Genomic DNA, 17,703 nt, shown 5'->3' on the forward strand with positions numbered 1-17,703 from the left:
AATAATGAATAATTCATCAAGTGTTTTGCATAGGAAGTGAGTGCTGTGCTGTAAGCTCCATGACTCATAACTTTTGCATGGAATATTTTTTCCACACGCGCAATCCTTCGGGCGTCCCTGAAGTGTGCCAGCGGTGACTGTGGAGGGAGAAAAGATTGAGCAGCCATGTGAAAGCAAAAAAAAAAAAAAAAAAAGCAGTTCGCAGTGGTTGTGTAGATGGCAGACTTCTGGGTGTCCAGTGGCGGGCCAGAATAAAACGTCCCTGTCAGAGGCTTGTGGCTCCCCAGAGTGAGTTCTGATTAATTGGGCTGTCCAGCCTCTCTGATAGCGGCTGCTTTACCCACCGCTCCTGGGAACCGTACCCATGCCCCTTTCACTCAACCCCATGCCAAAAAAGGGAACGAATAAAGAAAGAAAGAAGCGAATATCGGGCCTTTGAGTCTTTGCGGCTAAAATTAGAGACGTTCTTCCCTCGTCTCTCATGTTTGCGGTCTCTCTCTCTCTCCAAAATGATCCTGCATCAGCACTGCGTTCACCTTGCTGAGGGGTTTAATGTGTCTTTATGCATGTGTATGTCCAAGCAGGGGCCATTTAAACAGTATGAAGCATTCACAGTGCAACTTTCGTGTCTGTGTGTGCAAGTGTGTAACAAACTGCTAAATCTATAGCCAGGTCACCAGCAGGCCTCCTAGATTAAGCACCGCTGTCCACAGTAAACAGCCACAGAAGGCAAAACTCAACAGAGATGACATTGCAACAAAATTGCCATCCAAAGTCCTACTAAACCCTGCAGTGCTGCCCTTCATTCTCTGTATATCACCATATGCAGTGTCCTAACCATGCAGGCACGATGCAATGCCACGATATGCAATTGAAGATGTAATTTTCATGTTAATCAGCCATAATGTGAAAAGTGAGGAAAGAGTTTATTTCTGTAATGTTGCAGCTGGAATAATAGCACATAAACAATGGTAAAGATGATGTCAGGTCTGATTTTGTGCTTTAATAAATATTAAAAGTGTCTAAATGTCAGTTTGAATGTCATTTTGAGTGAGTTTTACAGCAATAATGATTGAGACGATGAGTAAATTTACATCAGATCTTGTCAAAGAGTTGAAGGATACTTGTCCAACACCCTTTTTTGATTGGCAGTGATATTTCATTTATTCTGTTGCATATTGGAGCAGTGTAGTATCAGGTGTGGACAAAGAAAACCCTTGTCACTGAAATATTTCTGAATAAAGTATCATGATATATGTTTGTTATACCAGGGAATTTTAAGGTATGTAACAACTCATTATGCCACGTTGTGTTGCTAACTGTAATTCAAACAAGTGGAAGAAGAATAGTTCGGAGACGTGAGTCAGCAGTGGAGTTTATAAATGTGCCTCAACGAAGGTTTTGTTTCCGCGATGAGAGAACAGTTTGTGCGTGTAGACCCACATGTGTGGATTACAGTGGTCTGCTAACAAGACAAAAATATGTTTGTAAGAAACACTTTTTTTTTACCAGAGAGCTTTTCAAATTTGGAAATGGTGAAATCCGGATTTTCCTCTCGTCTTTAAAAAAAAAAAAAAAAAAAAAGACGCAGTTCCAGTTCATGTTGATTGTCCTGTCTCTACGGATTTGGTAAGTGTGTGATGTTCAAGTGTCCAGTTCATGTTGATTGTCCTGTCTCTACGGATTTGGTAAGTGTGTGAAGTCAGTTAGTATTGTCAGCAATACTCTTTCCATTTTTAAAGACATACCTTAGTCAAAATGATTTAGTTACCAAGTAATATCACAGCAATATCATGGACTGAAAATCTGACACTTCCACACAGCTCTCAGATCTGCTGTAAATGCTTCTGATACACTGTCTATCTCCCCTGTGTCTGCGTTTGTGTTACCACTGCTGTGCACATAATGAAACTCCCCTTTTCATGCAAACCCTTCCCTCTTTCACCACTCCCACCTAAAATCTAGACTGACCCAATTTTTTAGACTAGCTGTGAAAACACCCTGCTGAGAGGGGGGGTCATGATCCTTTAAGTGTATTATGCGTCCTATCCTACTAAAAGGTTAAAAGTTTCAATTTAAGGACCACGATGCAGCCTCAATACAAATAAATGCATTTTAAGTGTGCAGTGTATTTTCATGTATGAACATTAGAATAATTATGTGGTTTCCTTTTATATACATATTGACAATGGACCATTATTTTACCTATATTTTGACATTTTCATATGATACTTCCAACTTTGGTCCATATATTTTAATTATAATTTAAATATCTTCATAATGCCATGTAAATAGTCAACAATAGTGCTGATTTGAGTCTCAAAGTCCTTCAGTGGGTATATTATTGAACAAAGAAAAAATGAGCAATTCCTGCGTTATGGATGTGACATTTGCAGTAAAATCTCATAACATAAATTGACAGAGGAAGTATAGGTTATCATTATATTGAAACATCTCTTTATATTTTTCCAAACAACTAGCCACAGAGTTGTGGGAGCAGAACAATATTAATCTGTAAACATTTTTTATATTTTAAATTAGGAAAATAAGCATGCGTTATGAATGTGACAAAAAAGTCTGCAAGTTCACAGTATATACCATACTTTGTAGAAATTCTGTGAATTAAACTGCACAACACAAAAGAAACGATGCTAATCCAAAGGATAAGAGTTGGATCACTATAGAACAAACAATTTTATTTGATTTTACATTTTTGCATTTATGAGGAATAAGCTTCGTTATGGATGTGAAATTGCAACTTGTGTGACTTTGTTAAATCAAATATCATAGTTTGAAAACACTGACAGAGACATTTTTGAGTATTTTTAAAGCACTGTAAAATACAAGCCTACATAGAAAAAAAAACCTGCAGAAACTGTTTTGCTATTTAGGCAAAAAGTTAATTTTCATGGCAAGGTTGACATTTGCATGGAATTGCTCGTATAATAAAAGCCTTTATACATTTCATTGACTAAAAATATCTACAGTAGCTTAGATTTAGTATCTGTATGAGAGTAATTTGATTGATGTTGGGTGTCCAGTTGATTCACCAATCCAAAAAAAGCTCATAGGTCAAATTCAATCAGTAATTAACTGAATAGCAAAGACTGCACTGTATGCTTCTCATTCAATAAAAAAAGCATCAGAAGATCATTCAGTTCCTGCTACTGAAAAAAAAGGAAAAACTCTCAGCTTCCAACTCTGCGATCTACAGAAGAATGAGCTTGTTTCAGAGTCCATTCATTGGGGAAATAGCTCAGTATCACTTCCAGGTAAAACCAAGCTAAAAAACGACTTTCACAGAGGAAAAATAACTCCGCCGACAGACACAAAGACAGCAGATCTGCCTTTCTCCAAGCTTCTACAGGTTGAACGACAGTCCTTGCTCAGCACATGGCTCATCTCTCCTGCAGTCAGTCAGCCAGCCAAGGTCAATTGCCTTCCCCTTTTCCTCTCATTCAGTGCTTTATGTGCCTTTACAGCCAACTGTATTTCACTGCACCAAGGTGACTGCTGGCCCACAGAGACTGGCACAGACTGCTGGGCAGCTTTAGACATCAGCAGACGCAGCACAGGCCTGACCCTGAGATTCACCCTGATCGTTTTCCTTTTCCACCCTCGCTCATTTGACTTTTATATTCCTCCTTTAAAACACATTATGGCTTCTTTCTACACTTTACCATTAAGTTTAATCTGGCATTTTTCCATTTTACTCTCATTTCGCTTAAGCACTCGCTTTTATTCTTCGATGTCTTTTTCCTTGCATCTAAATCTTTCATTTTTCCATTTCTTCTTTCCCTCATGTCTCCTTACGGGCTGTAAAAATCACCTATAACTGCTCACATCCATAAGAACTTCATTAGTGGTGACAAAATGTGTCTGTTGTGCATAACACAATGAAAATGTGTCCCTGAGAGGGAATACAAACATTTAATTATACAGTAATGACATAAAATGACTGAAAGAGGAAGAATCAAAAAGAGAAAGAAAAAAAAGGTGATGCGTGCAATCTGTGCAACACTGGTGGAAGCAACTGAAACTGGAATTGGATGGTATAAGTGAAAGTTAACATTAAAAACAAATTATTAAAATGAATTTAGGCTGGGACTAAATGTTTTTCTCATCAGATATGAAGGGTTTCAAAATTGCAATTTGCTCCTGTCAGCGGAGATGTAACTGATCAAGTACTTACAATGATTATTTTGACTGCCCATTCTACAATAGAATACTGAATGTTTAAACGAACAAAATGATGTTTATTAATGGTGACTGTTTGAAACGCTCTCAGACGTTGTATTAGTTATGAATTAATTCAGAGTACAACAATTGGGTTTTATTCCATGTATATTTTGCTGTATAAAATTTTTTACCAATAACTCAGACAGGCCTATAGTTCGAGTTCTGATGTTGTTAATGTAGACAAAATCAAAACTATCCATATTGATTTCGTTAGCAAACACTGTTAGTTTTGTGGTGAACAATTTATGTCATTAAGAAAATAAATAGTTTGCTCTTGTAATCTAAAACTGAAATCTGAAAATGCACTTCATGTTAGTTTTCAGGTAAATTCTCAAATTACATCCTTTTTGGGGTATTACAATACTTAACCACGCTCCCTTTTCCTGATCTCTCTGAATGAAATGCCTACTACAGCTAATCAGTTTGCAGCATGGGATTCGCTATGCCACTATTTCTATTCAGCCCCCACTTTTGTGATCAGCTCATGAACACTGCTAAATTATCACCTCAGTTCCCTTTAAATTTTAAATGAAAATGGTGTTTCCCACCTCGTTTTCAACTCATTTTTCATTTAAGCAGCAAACCCCCAAACCATGCTGTGCAGAGCAAGAGCACAAGGTGTGTGTTTATTGATAGATTGTTATCTAGAATATCTGCATTTGCAGTTCTTTGCTGTAGAAACACGTATCACTTATACCCTTAAGTCATGGAGGAGCAATTGTGTTTCCCGTGCTTTCTCATTTAATATTCCATTTCTCTATAGGAACTGCATCACAATACAAAATAAATAAATAAAATAAATAAATAAATAAATAAATAAATAGGCAGAGATTCCAGTTCATGCAGACTTTAAATTTTAATATTCTAAATATTTTTTTGAACACATCAGTTCAATTAACATCCACATTAGATTCAATTTATTAAAAAACAAGGTGTTCCCCAAACCCCAATGCCTAAACCCAACCACCATTGCAGATGAGCAATTAATACTAAAATGTACTAATGAGATCATACAAATTCATATGAATTAGCCAGCCTGATCTCACGAGAAAACGTAAGTATTTTACGTTTTGTCAGTTTAGTGGCTAATTCGTCAGTTCAGTCGATTTAAAAAAGGAGGCGTGGCACCTAATCCCACCCCTAAACCCAACCGTCATTGAGGGATGAGCAAATCGTACTAAATTGTACGAATTAGATCATACAAATTTGTACGAATTAGCCACTAAATCAAAAAGTTACAAATTGCCGTGAGATTGTGTTGGAATTAGCCACTAATTCAAATATGAACCCAATGTCAATGAAACCAATCAAATATTAATTGAGAATTTGTACATACTGTACACATTTTGACTCCTCTTCTAAAATTTACCTCACACATACTGTATAAGCAAATCAAAATTAAGTCCAATCATACACCACAGTCATTTTGAAACAGTCAGTATCGCTCAAAGCCTTCCAGTAATTACATTGTTAATGCAGATTAGCGCTGAATATTTTCAAAAAGGATTATAGAGAAAGAGTGAAAGGCATACAGAGAAACTGCCCCTTCAGCAGCCCTCGCAAGAAAGAAAAACATGAAACGCTCATTAGAGGGAGGTGCGCTTCGTTTATAGTCAAGAACACGAGTCTGTAATTATTCCTTTATTTGTTAAGTTCATTATTCAGGAGTTGCAAAAAGCGAAAAGGGGAGGAGGATGGGGTTTAAATAAGAAGAAACCGTTCACTTCGTTGTCAGCGACCTCAGAGGGAACAACAAGGGGGAAGAAAAAAAAAAAAAAAAAAAAAAAAAAAGGAGGCAAGAAATTGGGGATGCACAATTAACTTTAATTCTGTACAATCGCTTTTAATTCCATGGGCCACAGTAATGAGTGCATTTTAGCAAAGATTAGCCCTATATCCATTGTCATACTAATTTCTTCCTTTGTGGCACGCACAAGAAAGGGATGAAAGAAGTTGAAAGGAGGAATTGAAGCAGACGGAGGGAGAAGCCTGGAGAGCGGGACGACTTCATATTAAACGATTGGCAGTGTCAATCAGAGCCAATGTTTCGCTTTCTCCATTGCCGTCCGCACGCTGATGAAAATCCTCCGAATGGCACTTATTAACAGCCTCTCTGCTGTTCTTAATTGTAGGCTGACAAGACTTGTCTTTGGCTTTGGGAGAGAGGGACAAAAGCAGCTCTCAAACATCATAGTCGTGGACGTCTGAGCAGCTCATGTACATCTGAATAGCACTTTGTATAATGAGTCAGAACACTGAATGTTATGAATTTTGTCAGTGCGGAGAGGTGGAACTGAAGATTGCGTAAAACAATAGCTTGCAGCTGTTTTGCTGCTGATTGGCATTGCCATGTTTATTGCCTGCGTGGATGTCATTTTCTCAACCTTGTCACTTAAAAGTGAACTGAACTGATTAAACTTGACTGTTCATTTGAACTCTGGTTCAATGTGAAACAGCAATATCCAAAGTTGGCAAATGTGAAAATTGCAGCAAATGATAAAGCTGGCAAGTTCAAATTGTATCAATACTAGTGTTTGCCAAAGCTCATACTTGGTGTTAGAAGTTTAAAGAAACCCTTTGGCAGTTTTGGTATTTTTCAAGTTATCACAAAAGTGCATGAACCCAAGCTCTTCACATAGCGGAAAAACATAGTTGGGGGATTTTTTTATTTATTACTTTTTCCTTAAATAGAATCCATTGCCACTTACAGATGATAATACAATGCAGGCCAGTTTTTAACCACAAACTACAAATACCACCTACTAACACACAGTCTAGACTTGACACACAGTCAAAATTATGTTGATTTCATTCCCAAAAAAAGCTAGTCAAGCTTTCTCAAAGGATACTTTATTCATTTTCTTTTGGCTTAGTCCCTTTATTTATTAGGGGTCACCACAGCGGAATGAACTGCCAACCTATCCAGCATGTATTTTACGCAGAGGATGGCCTTCCAGTCACAACTTTAAGCCAGCACCTGGAGGAAACCCACGTTAAAAACACAGGGAGAACACGTAAATGCCACACAGAAATGCCAACTGGCCCAGCTGGGACTCAAACCAGCAACCTTCTTGCTGTGAGGCAACAGTGCTAACCACTGAGCCACTGTGCCACCCACCAAAGGATACCTTTACATGGCAATGAAGTTATGTCCTTTGCAAACTAGAAAGTTTCTTATACAAACAACAACAACAACCAAACTGATATCGGTTCATGGTTTAAAAAAAAGACTATGTAATACGCATGCAGGCCAGTAGATTGTGATATCACTTTGTAAAGAAACACTACACACCTGCATATGAACAGTTACGTAGTCAAGTATTTGTGAATACCTATAATCAAAACACATTATGAATGCATGTTATCAATTTCAGAAATTTGGCATTTTGCAAAATGCCATTTTTATGTAAACAAACCACCACAACACAAAAGTTTTCTATTGTCGTTTGAATGTTCCATCAACAGGGCAAATTAAAGACAACATGTATGATTTTTCTTATTAAAATATCCAACACCAACAAGAACAGTGTTATATATTTTGCTGATTTAAGTAGTTGCATTATCCCAAATGTTTAAAATAAAATTCTAAATACAAGGCAAGTTTACTTCCATAGCACATTTTATACACAATGGTAATTCAAAGTGCTTTACATAAACACAAATAAAAGAAACACAAAATACAAGCATAAGTAAATAAAAACAAAAAAATAAAAATGATTAAATTGGAGCGGTTTTCAGAGTGACCGCAACTTGACGTAGGAGTGCGGTCCCCCCGCCCACCAATATTGATTGACAGGCATCACCATATACATTTCACGTCAGCCATTTTCAGCGTGTAAGTCAAAGCGATGTCACTTAAGGAACACCCTTCCTCTCTTTTTAGATGTAAGGCTCATTGGGCTCAACACAAGATCAACATTCAGCACATGATCACTTAGGTAGGTTTGCGAACATTAGTACTTTTCATTGCGTCTACCTTAAACTTCAGCCGTTTGCATTTCTCGCGGTCACAGAAGCTCCCTGTGATCTTAACTAGATGCAGCTGGAAAGTGCGAGCACGTTGCCTCACGTGTGCGTCGCTCCATTGGAAATAAAATGCAGGTCGCACACCAGAAGTGCAGCTCAGCATCATGCCACGCAGCGCCATGCATTTTAGAATTCTAAACATAGGTTTCTATCAGGGTACACACAACGGTGCTTCAAGTCGGTGGCTGTCTGCGGCGCCCAGCCACGATTCAGGACACTTTGTTTCTGCCGCGCCACAGAGCGTCATCTGAATAGTTTCATTTTAAATAACATCCGAATGTGTGTGTCTGGTGTGCCGTGTCGCAGCTCCAAGCAGAGCATCCGGTGTGTCTCAGTCAAAGTTAATTCAGTGTGCTTGGTTATTAGTCTCGGTGTACAAGCTCGGCACTTTAAACTAGCACACAGTTGGCTGTAAAACCATACAAATACACAAATGATTTTGTACTCTCTGCTGGTCTTTGTCCGAGTCGTACATGAACGGTTGAATGCCGGTCCTCTCACTCATGTTGCTTCTCTCTGTCTGCCTGTCTGTTGCCAAACACAGAGCAGGGGAGCCCCTTGTTACGTTGGGTGGGAAGTCGAAACTAATTTTTATATGAAGCAACACACCCCTAAAACAGCGAGCTGTGTACACGTCCCCAAAATGACACTTTTGAACACATAATAAAAAAATCTGAACTGTGTTTTGAACTGAACCTAAACTGGCACACTCAGAAGAGCCATAATAATAATAATAATAATAATATTAAATCATAAAAAAGGGAAAACTATGTGCCCTTTAATATATTTTGCATTCTATTAGACTGCACAGGGTAGCATTACAGCAAAACTCTAAAATGTATTTAGCATGATAAAATAAGAGCTGCTTCATCCCCATGTTCATGACCAGAAGAACCAGAAGTCGTCGTTGCTTTTATATCACGTCATGCTAGTCTCATCAGCAATTGCTTAAGCACTCTCCTTTCACTTAACTTTCAGCCTTACACAGCTCATTCATGAAGATGATTTCCTATACGTCCTATAGGATGTAATAAAGATGAAAGCTCTCATGACTCCATAGCATCATTAAATCATGCCTTTGTTTGTTGTGAATATTCACCCTCTAGCAGCTGAAATTACATACTATTAAATGTTTAGTACAAGTTAAACTTAACAGCTCATCACAAAATATATAAATAAAAAATAAGAATTTTCACTTGCTCCTCAAAAATCTATTTTCAAAAGATGAAAATAATAAGATCCATAAACAAAATGCATCTAAACATGATTTTAGTGTGGGAAAATTCCCTTTTCTAGAATTTTAAGTATCAACTTGCATTAAATTAAAAGGTGATTAAGCTTTTTGTGTTGCAGCCCCAAAGCTCATGCCCTTGTTTGTTGTGAATAAGCGCCCTCTAGTAGGAGAAATTACATACTTTAAATGTTTCCGCCTTTAAATGTTTAGTACAAATTGATCTTAACAGCTGTCAAAAAAAGGATTTCCTTCTGCTCCTCATGTTTGTGATGATTTTAGTGTGGGAAAATTCCCTTTCCTAGCATTTTCTGTATCAACCTACATTAAAATCAAAAGGTGATCAAGTTTTCTGTGTTGCAGCCCCAAAGCTCTAGAACAGTCTCCCTCTAAACATCAGGACTTCTCAATCATTAAACGCTATTAAATCTAACAAAAATGTACCTTTTGAAAAGGTACCACCCTGGTGATAGCTTTTGTACCTTTATTTCTGACAGTGTATATATTTTTTTAAATATTTTTAATACTAATTTATTTATTTTTTTATCGTAAAACACTTTGGCTCAACTTTGTTTGTCTAAAATTGTGCTCTTTAAATAAAGTTTGCCTTGCCTAAATTTCACAAAGGAATAAACCCTAAACTAACTGGGAAATGATTTCAAATGCTGCACAGCTCATATAATACCTTTTTCTAAGAGAAAAATAATTGCTAAGTCCAAAAATTAAACCGCTAATTTCTGCTTTTATATCCTCCAAAAATCCGTCCCAATTTCTACCACTGTAATTGCCTCACTGTATCCTTTATTAGAAGAGAAAATAGAATTATTTTATCTTGCTATCAAAATAATCCCACAACCGTTCAGCACCAAGTCCCAAACATTCCTGCACTCCAACTTAGTCAATATGAAAATATAAAAAGTGTTTGAGATATTAAGAAGAGACAATTATGGACTGAGATGAAATCAAAAATGACAAAAGAGATGCCTAGAGAAATGCAGAAAGTTGTCATGCTGCAATCATTCTCCTGCCTTCTCTTAGCTCGAAACAATTTGATTCTCTTCAGGCTGAGATTGCTTGTTTCAATACATCACTGCTGAACTTGTGAAGATGAGAATCAAGAAAACAGCTACATGGGGTCGATCTGGCAATCACTGCTGGTCTAGATAAAGTGAAAACATCCCCAGCCGGCAGAGCTGTGCAGTCGGAGGTTAAATGATTTGAACTTCTGACTTACCGTGTAACTGACCTAGAAAGGAAAATAGCCAGCTTCTGTCTGATTTGATTCACATAGATACTCTGCGTATGGGAAGAGCTTTTGTCAGAATGAACGTTTTGCCTGCAAACAATTTTACGTTATGAATTACACATGAGTTGCCATGTCCTATTGCCCATGGTCAAACACTGCATGTATGAATACTGATAACAATTCAGTGGTGCGTCAAACCAATAGAAGACTGTAAACACGGCACACGCATGTGAATGAATACAAGAAACGCTGTGCCTCATTTTCTTTATCTCTTTCTCTGTCGCTCACTTCAGGGTTTAGATTTAAGGCTTTATAAAAAGGTGTTTCACACTTGTTGCTACTAATTGTAACAGATCTGCTCAATATCTACTGAAAGGCCATGTAATTGTATTTAATGTAGGTGCCGAGAGAGAAAAACAAGAGACAAATCGTTTGAGAACACTTAAGTACACAGATTTGGTGTGCTATTTTTGATAGTCAGAAAGACATCATCGGCATTTTATTAAAATCTCAAAAATCTCTCACTGTCAATGACCAGCGATCCAGCCCATGCAGATCGCCGGAGAACTACAAATCTGCCACCAAATAAACTACTAATCCTATCATGTCTGAAATCTCCCACCTGTTCCGGTTCACCGTTGATTGCAAACACACACACACACACACACACACACACACACACACACACGTGTGAAGCTGTTCAGGACTAATTAAAAAGGGCTATAAAGAGGGCACGCGTGCGCACACATACATTGTTGCAGAGTCTGGTTATACTGTTTTGTGAACATATGATGCATTTCCCTTGCCTTGTCATGTTTGACCTTTGCTTTGATTCTTTGTTTACATGGTGTGCCGCATGTATGGATCATTCGCCTGTTTACAGACCACGCTTTGGATTACTCTGCATACACCCGTTTGTTCCTTTTTTACTCTTACTTGCTAGGCGTTTCTCTTGGTGATGGTGAAATGAAACTTTCTGAACCAGTAAACGGTTCAACTTTTGTATCGGAAAAAGGTTCGTTACTCGTAGCTTTCCAAATCAGAGCTCGATGAGGACCCCTGCCGGTTAAAGTGTAGGAAAGCATTGAGTTGCAAAAATGTCAAACATTCACAACTGACCAACTCATTCATTTAGTAAAACATTAATAGTTATATACACAAATTAATGTAGTTTTTTTTTTTTTTTTTTTTACATATAAGGTATGTTACATTACACCGCCAATGACTGTAGTAAAATCCAAGGTATTTAAAAGTATTTATGTTTATCGTATTCCAATCTGTCCTACACCCACCCACTCATTCCGAGCGGGGATTGGACCAGAAATTCCAGCATGAGCGGTGGATGCTCTAAGGAGGAGGCTATGAGAGTGAGGCATTTGCGTTGCATTCATCAGCTCTCAGTTACACACTATACTATAATATGCAAAGGCCTTTCTTAAAAATAAGTGTAAATAATACACTAATACACTATAGTATGGTACAAAAGCTTTTTATTATGAATTACTATTGTATTTCAGTTGAATTACTGGTGCATGGGACCGTGCAGTGCTTTGAAACAATAGAAATGTAATAGATGCCTAATCTCTCACTATACACTTTACTAACCTACGAGGATGTTTAAACCTTTGAATCAAAATTCAAAGTGGTCACGTGGGTGTAGGCAAAAATTAGGCTTTAGACATCACTGATCAAGTGATTATGGCAAAACTATAATTAAGATCCAGTACACGGTGTCGCTGCACAATGTCACATCACTACTGACCATGCTTTGGATTACTCTGCATACACCTGTTTGTTCCTGTTTTGACCCTTGCTTGCTAGATGATTCTCTTAACTCCATTGTCCAGCGTCCTCAATTACATTTTAACCATTTTTTTTGTGTGGATGTATAAAATGTTTTTATTGGTTGTTTTGGAAACTGACATGAATTCAATCACATTAAGTTTAATTCAAGTTTTCCCAAAATGCAGTTGTTTTTATTTATTTTTTTATGTATTTATCTTGTTACTGGACAGAAGCACAAAAACAGTGCATAAAAATGATGTAAAATTCTATAATTTTCATTAAATAATTACATGAATAGGAAACTGGTTGATGTCAAATTGTTTGTCTATCTATAAAATGTACAAAGTATACACATGCATAAATAACATGAATTAAGAGTGCTTATTTTTAAGTAACAATGTAGTAACATATCTAAACAAAAACTGCTTCCAGATCCCAGTTCCAGCAGATCTAAAACGTTCATATTCTATAACGTCATGCGATGAAGGCAAACATCATAAAACAGAACCTTTATTATTCATAAACAGAAAATTTCAAAAGCACAATTCACCCAAAAATAAAAACCCATCATTTACTTAATGTCATTTTAAAACCTCAAAGACTTTCTTCTGTGCAACAAAAAACAAACAAGTCAAAGTGACAAACTGCTTATTTCTGAGTGAACTATCAAGACATTAACATCTATATATCATTACCCGTCTCGCAAAATCAGTCAAGGAACACAGAAGTAAAATCAGTATAGAAATCTATAATAAGATTTGGAGAAAGTAAGAAGAAGTGACTGAAGGATGAGTAAGAAACAAGATATGAGGCAGTAGTAGCAGCTCTACAGTGATCAAATCCACAAACAAAATCAAATTGCCATTAGACTCCGAAAAGATGAGGCAGCACATGTACAGCAGCAGCAGTCAGTCAGTCAGTGCAGCTCCAGTGGGAGAGAGAGAGAGACACTCAGAGCTGGAGCAGAGAGCAGCACGATACGCACAAACCCGCCTGCGCTTGGCAGGAGTTGGCGCTCCTAACAGAATCAAAGGCTGCTTTTCTTCCCATTGAGACACATGGGCTCAGAGGTCAGCCTGCCTTTCTTGGACCAAGATGGAGGAAAAAAAGTGAATAAATGGGCTTTGTGAGACAATGGGTTATTGCTGTGTGGGCAGGCGTTTGTAGCACCGTGGCCTCTCGCTTTGACGATATAAAAAGGGAGCGAAGGATGCTGCGTTTCCACTGCCACGATAAAAGCAGATACTTTACCCTTCTTTGTTGATAGGGCTTCCGGTCTGTGTAAACATTTAGAAGTACTGTGAACTTAGAGAACTTGAGGACATAAATATTCAACGCCTCACAAACCTATCTGTGCTATACGGTATCAAAAGGCAAGGATGGAGTAATATGTTATGAAGGATTAAAACAAAATGAATGAATGAATGAACGCAGCAACAGCGGGAATTGAAAAAGTACCCCAAACAGAAACATTAAAACATGCTTTGACAAATTGATGATAAAACTTCACTAGAATGTAAAGTTTAAAAGGAAGAGAAGATTTTCATGGGATAATTTGGTTTCTAATGGATGCTGTCAATCAAAAGCAACAGAGGCCGTATATGAATGGAAAGAAGTGAACTGAGAAAATGCACTCTCACAGTCAAATAAATAAAGAAAATAAATAAGTATTAAAATAAACATTAATACTTTTCTCAATCTTATTTAATTCAAAATTTATCAATTATTCATACACAACCAGTGCTTAAAAGGCAGATTGATGTGTCACTCTTATCATAAATCAGTTCGGAACAATTTAATTACCTCCCCCTACATCTTAAAATATATATATATAGAAAAATAGTATACATGACTTCTCATGCTTGTTCCACAGCTCCATTATAACAAGGGATCCATCCACGAAATGATCAGATAGAGGAAAAATAGAAGTGAATTTGCTGAATGATTCATTTTCATCAGCAGCCAGTCTCGCTGACGGGACTTAATCCAAAACTAAGCCGATTAACAAACTGATATTTGTGTTCCTACTATTCCCCACAAGTCTTGCTACTGGCACGGCTCCTAAATGTCACGGAACAGACTGATTTAAATTCACGAGCATCTTCAGACAGACTGAAGCGATAACCGATATGGATCACTATAATGAGTAATACATCTGACTAAACACAACAGCACACTTCAGTGGTCCGATCCCTCATCATCATAATCACCAGAATCATCATCATCATCAACCCTTGGTGTTCAGACTCCCTTTCATTTGACCATATTATTTAGCCTACAGCTGAAGCGATGAATTTTAAAAATGTTCAAAAATTAAAAATTAAATTACCACAATATTAATTAGTATTTTATAAAACAAATTAACAAAAAGTAAAATATTTAAAGATCAATAAAATATTATTTATTAAATCTATTAAACTGTAATTAAGCAGTGTGTTTTGTAATTCAGACTTGCTATAAGTTCATTTATTATATTTAGATGTCAAAGCTTGAATATGATGCTTTTTCTACAAGGATTTCATGTTTAAGCCAAGATATGGAAAAAGTGTATATAATATGAGGTCTTGATCACTTTTTTTTACCCCGCATTGATGACCTTATAAATCATGCATGCATTACAAATATAGATAAACAAACTAATAATTTTAGATAGACAAACCACAAAACTTTGACTTGAAAGTTTGTTAATTGCACAATTATACGTTAAAAAGGTTGTTTTTGTTTGTGGTTACTTTAAAATTGCACTTTTAAAAACAGTTCTTTGTGAATCTTTTAAAGGTTACTTAAGAAATCAAAAGTCGGTCTCCTGTGGTTGCAAGCCAGCAATAAATCAATCGCATCATCTTGAAAACAAGCTTGTTTGACCGACTTGTATCCTGCAGAATATCCTACAGTAGTGTTGTTGTTCTTTAACTGTATACCCATTAAAATCGCTCTCCCTTGTAGGCTTTTTAATTTATTTAATCTAAAATAACAATTGGATCAGCATCGTGTCTCCGGGCAGCGCAGCGGAGCGCAGAAGTGCGTCAGAAGCCCCTGCATTTACCATGACACGGAGAGATCAGTAACAAACCGTAAGCCCTCATTAGTTCGTGCTCTTTACCTGCTTTCAACCAGTGAACTCAAATAGCTCGATTTTACCTGTTAGTTAATGGTGAGTGTATGACAGTAGGTTATATATACTAATAACTAATGATAAGCATTGAAAACACAAGCATGTAGTCACGAGAATCGTTTAGATTAGTTGTAAAAGCTTTTCGAACTCATCAAAACGGCGTAAACTTTTTTTTTATAATACAAAAAAGTTTGCTTGGATGTTTCAAAAAGGTCAATTCAATGCGACTGTGATGGAGGATCGGTGGCTACGGCATCATTTATACTACCAATCAATGCTGAAGCTTCGTATTGATGAACTTACCCATTCTGGAAGGATTTGAAAATCATCAGTGCATGTGTGTGGAGGGGGGTGAGAAGAGTATGGCTTGCTAAAATCCTTTTAAATGCATTTCATTTTATATAAAGCAACTATTATTTTAAGGGCATCGCTTTCGATTACATGTGTTGTGTAGCTACTTGAATTATACATTATGTGCTCGCACGCAGATATACGAAATCCAATAAAAGCACACAGAGAGAAATGGAGCAACTGAGATATTCAGACTATTTCGGTTCATATACTACCACCATGTGGAGAAAGTCACTTTGTTGTGTATTCAGGTTACCCTTTTGTCATAAAACATCACATTTGCTTGTACGCATAACATTTTCCAAAATTATATTTGCATTTCAATCGCTTAAACTTTATCAATAAAAGTACATTCGAAATATAGCAGAAATTCCCACAAGACAGCAGTTCACAAATAACTCCATTTCTGCATGTTGACATCTAAAAATCTAAAGGATGATATATCAAATATACGGTGCACTTGACAGCGCGATGACATTTCAAGTTTTCAATATCTTTTCAGCCTACGAAAAGTCAACTATAAAGCAGTCACACGCACCAGAGGTTCGGCTCAAGGCAATAGAAGTGACTTTTCGCATGCACGGAAAGCAATGACCACTCAAACTCCTTTCTCAGACAGTGTACGGGCTGAGAATAACAAAACAAACGTCCAGTGAGACTGAATGCCCCTTTCAGTGCCACTTCAACAGTGCCATTCTGCGCTATCAGTGCCACTGCTCCGACTGTATGCCTGCCTATTTCTCACCAACACACATAAAGACTCTGTACATGAAATCTATGCATCATTGTGATAGTAAATGAGTGCCATTCAATCACCACAACCATCACAATAACGCATCTTAAATGGGCTTTGTTGTTAAGGGAGATTTACATGCACAGAAAAAAATTGGTTCCTCGTACCAGAGGATACGTACAAGAAACATCTCCAAAAAAAAAAGTAAGCAGAGCACATAGGTGCGTGCACGAGACGCATAAACACCTTTGCGCACGAGACGACGGTCAGTCGTTTACTCACCTTGCTGCGAGTCGCTCAGACGGACCGCCACTGAAGTGAGAAGAAACCCGAGGCAACACAGAGAAGATGCCAGCTTCATGTTTGAAGTTTCCCCGTGTATTTCACATGTCCAACACCATATCCTTTTATTTAAAATGTCTTAAGACAGAAGCGCAACTGCGGTGGAGTGACTTCAAGTGCTGCTCTGGTGTGACAGTGGGAAAAAAAGGTAATAAGATGTCCCCTTTAAATTGTAAAATAGTCCTCAGGAAAGAGTGGAAAAGTTCAGGCGTTTGAAATTCGCTGTTTGGTGCTTTGACAGGATCTCGACGCACGGCTCATGCCATTACTCTCTTCAGACGCTCTTCAGAGCTGCGACGGCACAAAGCTGAAGACACGCCCCTATAGAACTACGCGCTACAAGCTCTCATTTCATTGGCCTAAAGTCCGTATAATTAGACAAGAGCCCGCCTTTCCGTCCTCAGCGTAGGATTCTGATTGGCTTAAGAGGCGCCCCATTCTAAATACACCTGTCTCGCTCTGCATACGGCGTCTTCTTTAACGGGGCGTTTTACAGATTTCAAGAGGTTTAAACGCACTTCCAATTAGGAATTGTATGAGAACGTATATAGGCACCATTAAAATATATTTATATTTAATCTATATAAGTTTAATGGTTATGTTAAAGTTGTGTGCAACAATAAAAAAAAAACTTG

At 37.4% G+C, this 17,703-nt stretch overlaps 1 protein-coding gene across 1 annotated transcript in view; it reads right to left on the minus strand.

Moving 5' to 3' along the window:
• Positions 1-17,334, minus strand: part of LOC130235225 (receptor tyrosine-protein kinase erbB-4-like) — a 614,645-nt gene extending 597,311 nt beyond the window's left edge. The window contains exon 1 of the mRNA XM_056465705.1: positions 17,009-17,334. Coding sequence (XP_056321680.1) covers positions 17,009-17,087 — 79 coding nt within the window. The 5' untranslated portion in view covers positions 17,088-17,334. The remainder of the gene's footprint in view (positions 1-17,008) is intronic.
• Between the last annotated feature and the right edge of the window lie 369 nt (positions 17,335-17,703).

This window comes from Danio aesculapii, chromosome 9 (assembly GCF_903798145.1).
Source record: "Danio aesculapii chromosome 9, fDanAes4.1, whole genome shotgun sequence".
NCBI classification, from domain to species: Eukaryota; Metazoa; Chordata; class Actinopteri; order Cypriniformes; family Danionidae; genus Danio; species Danio aesculapii.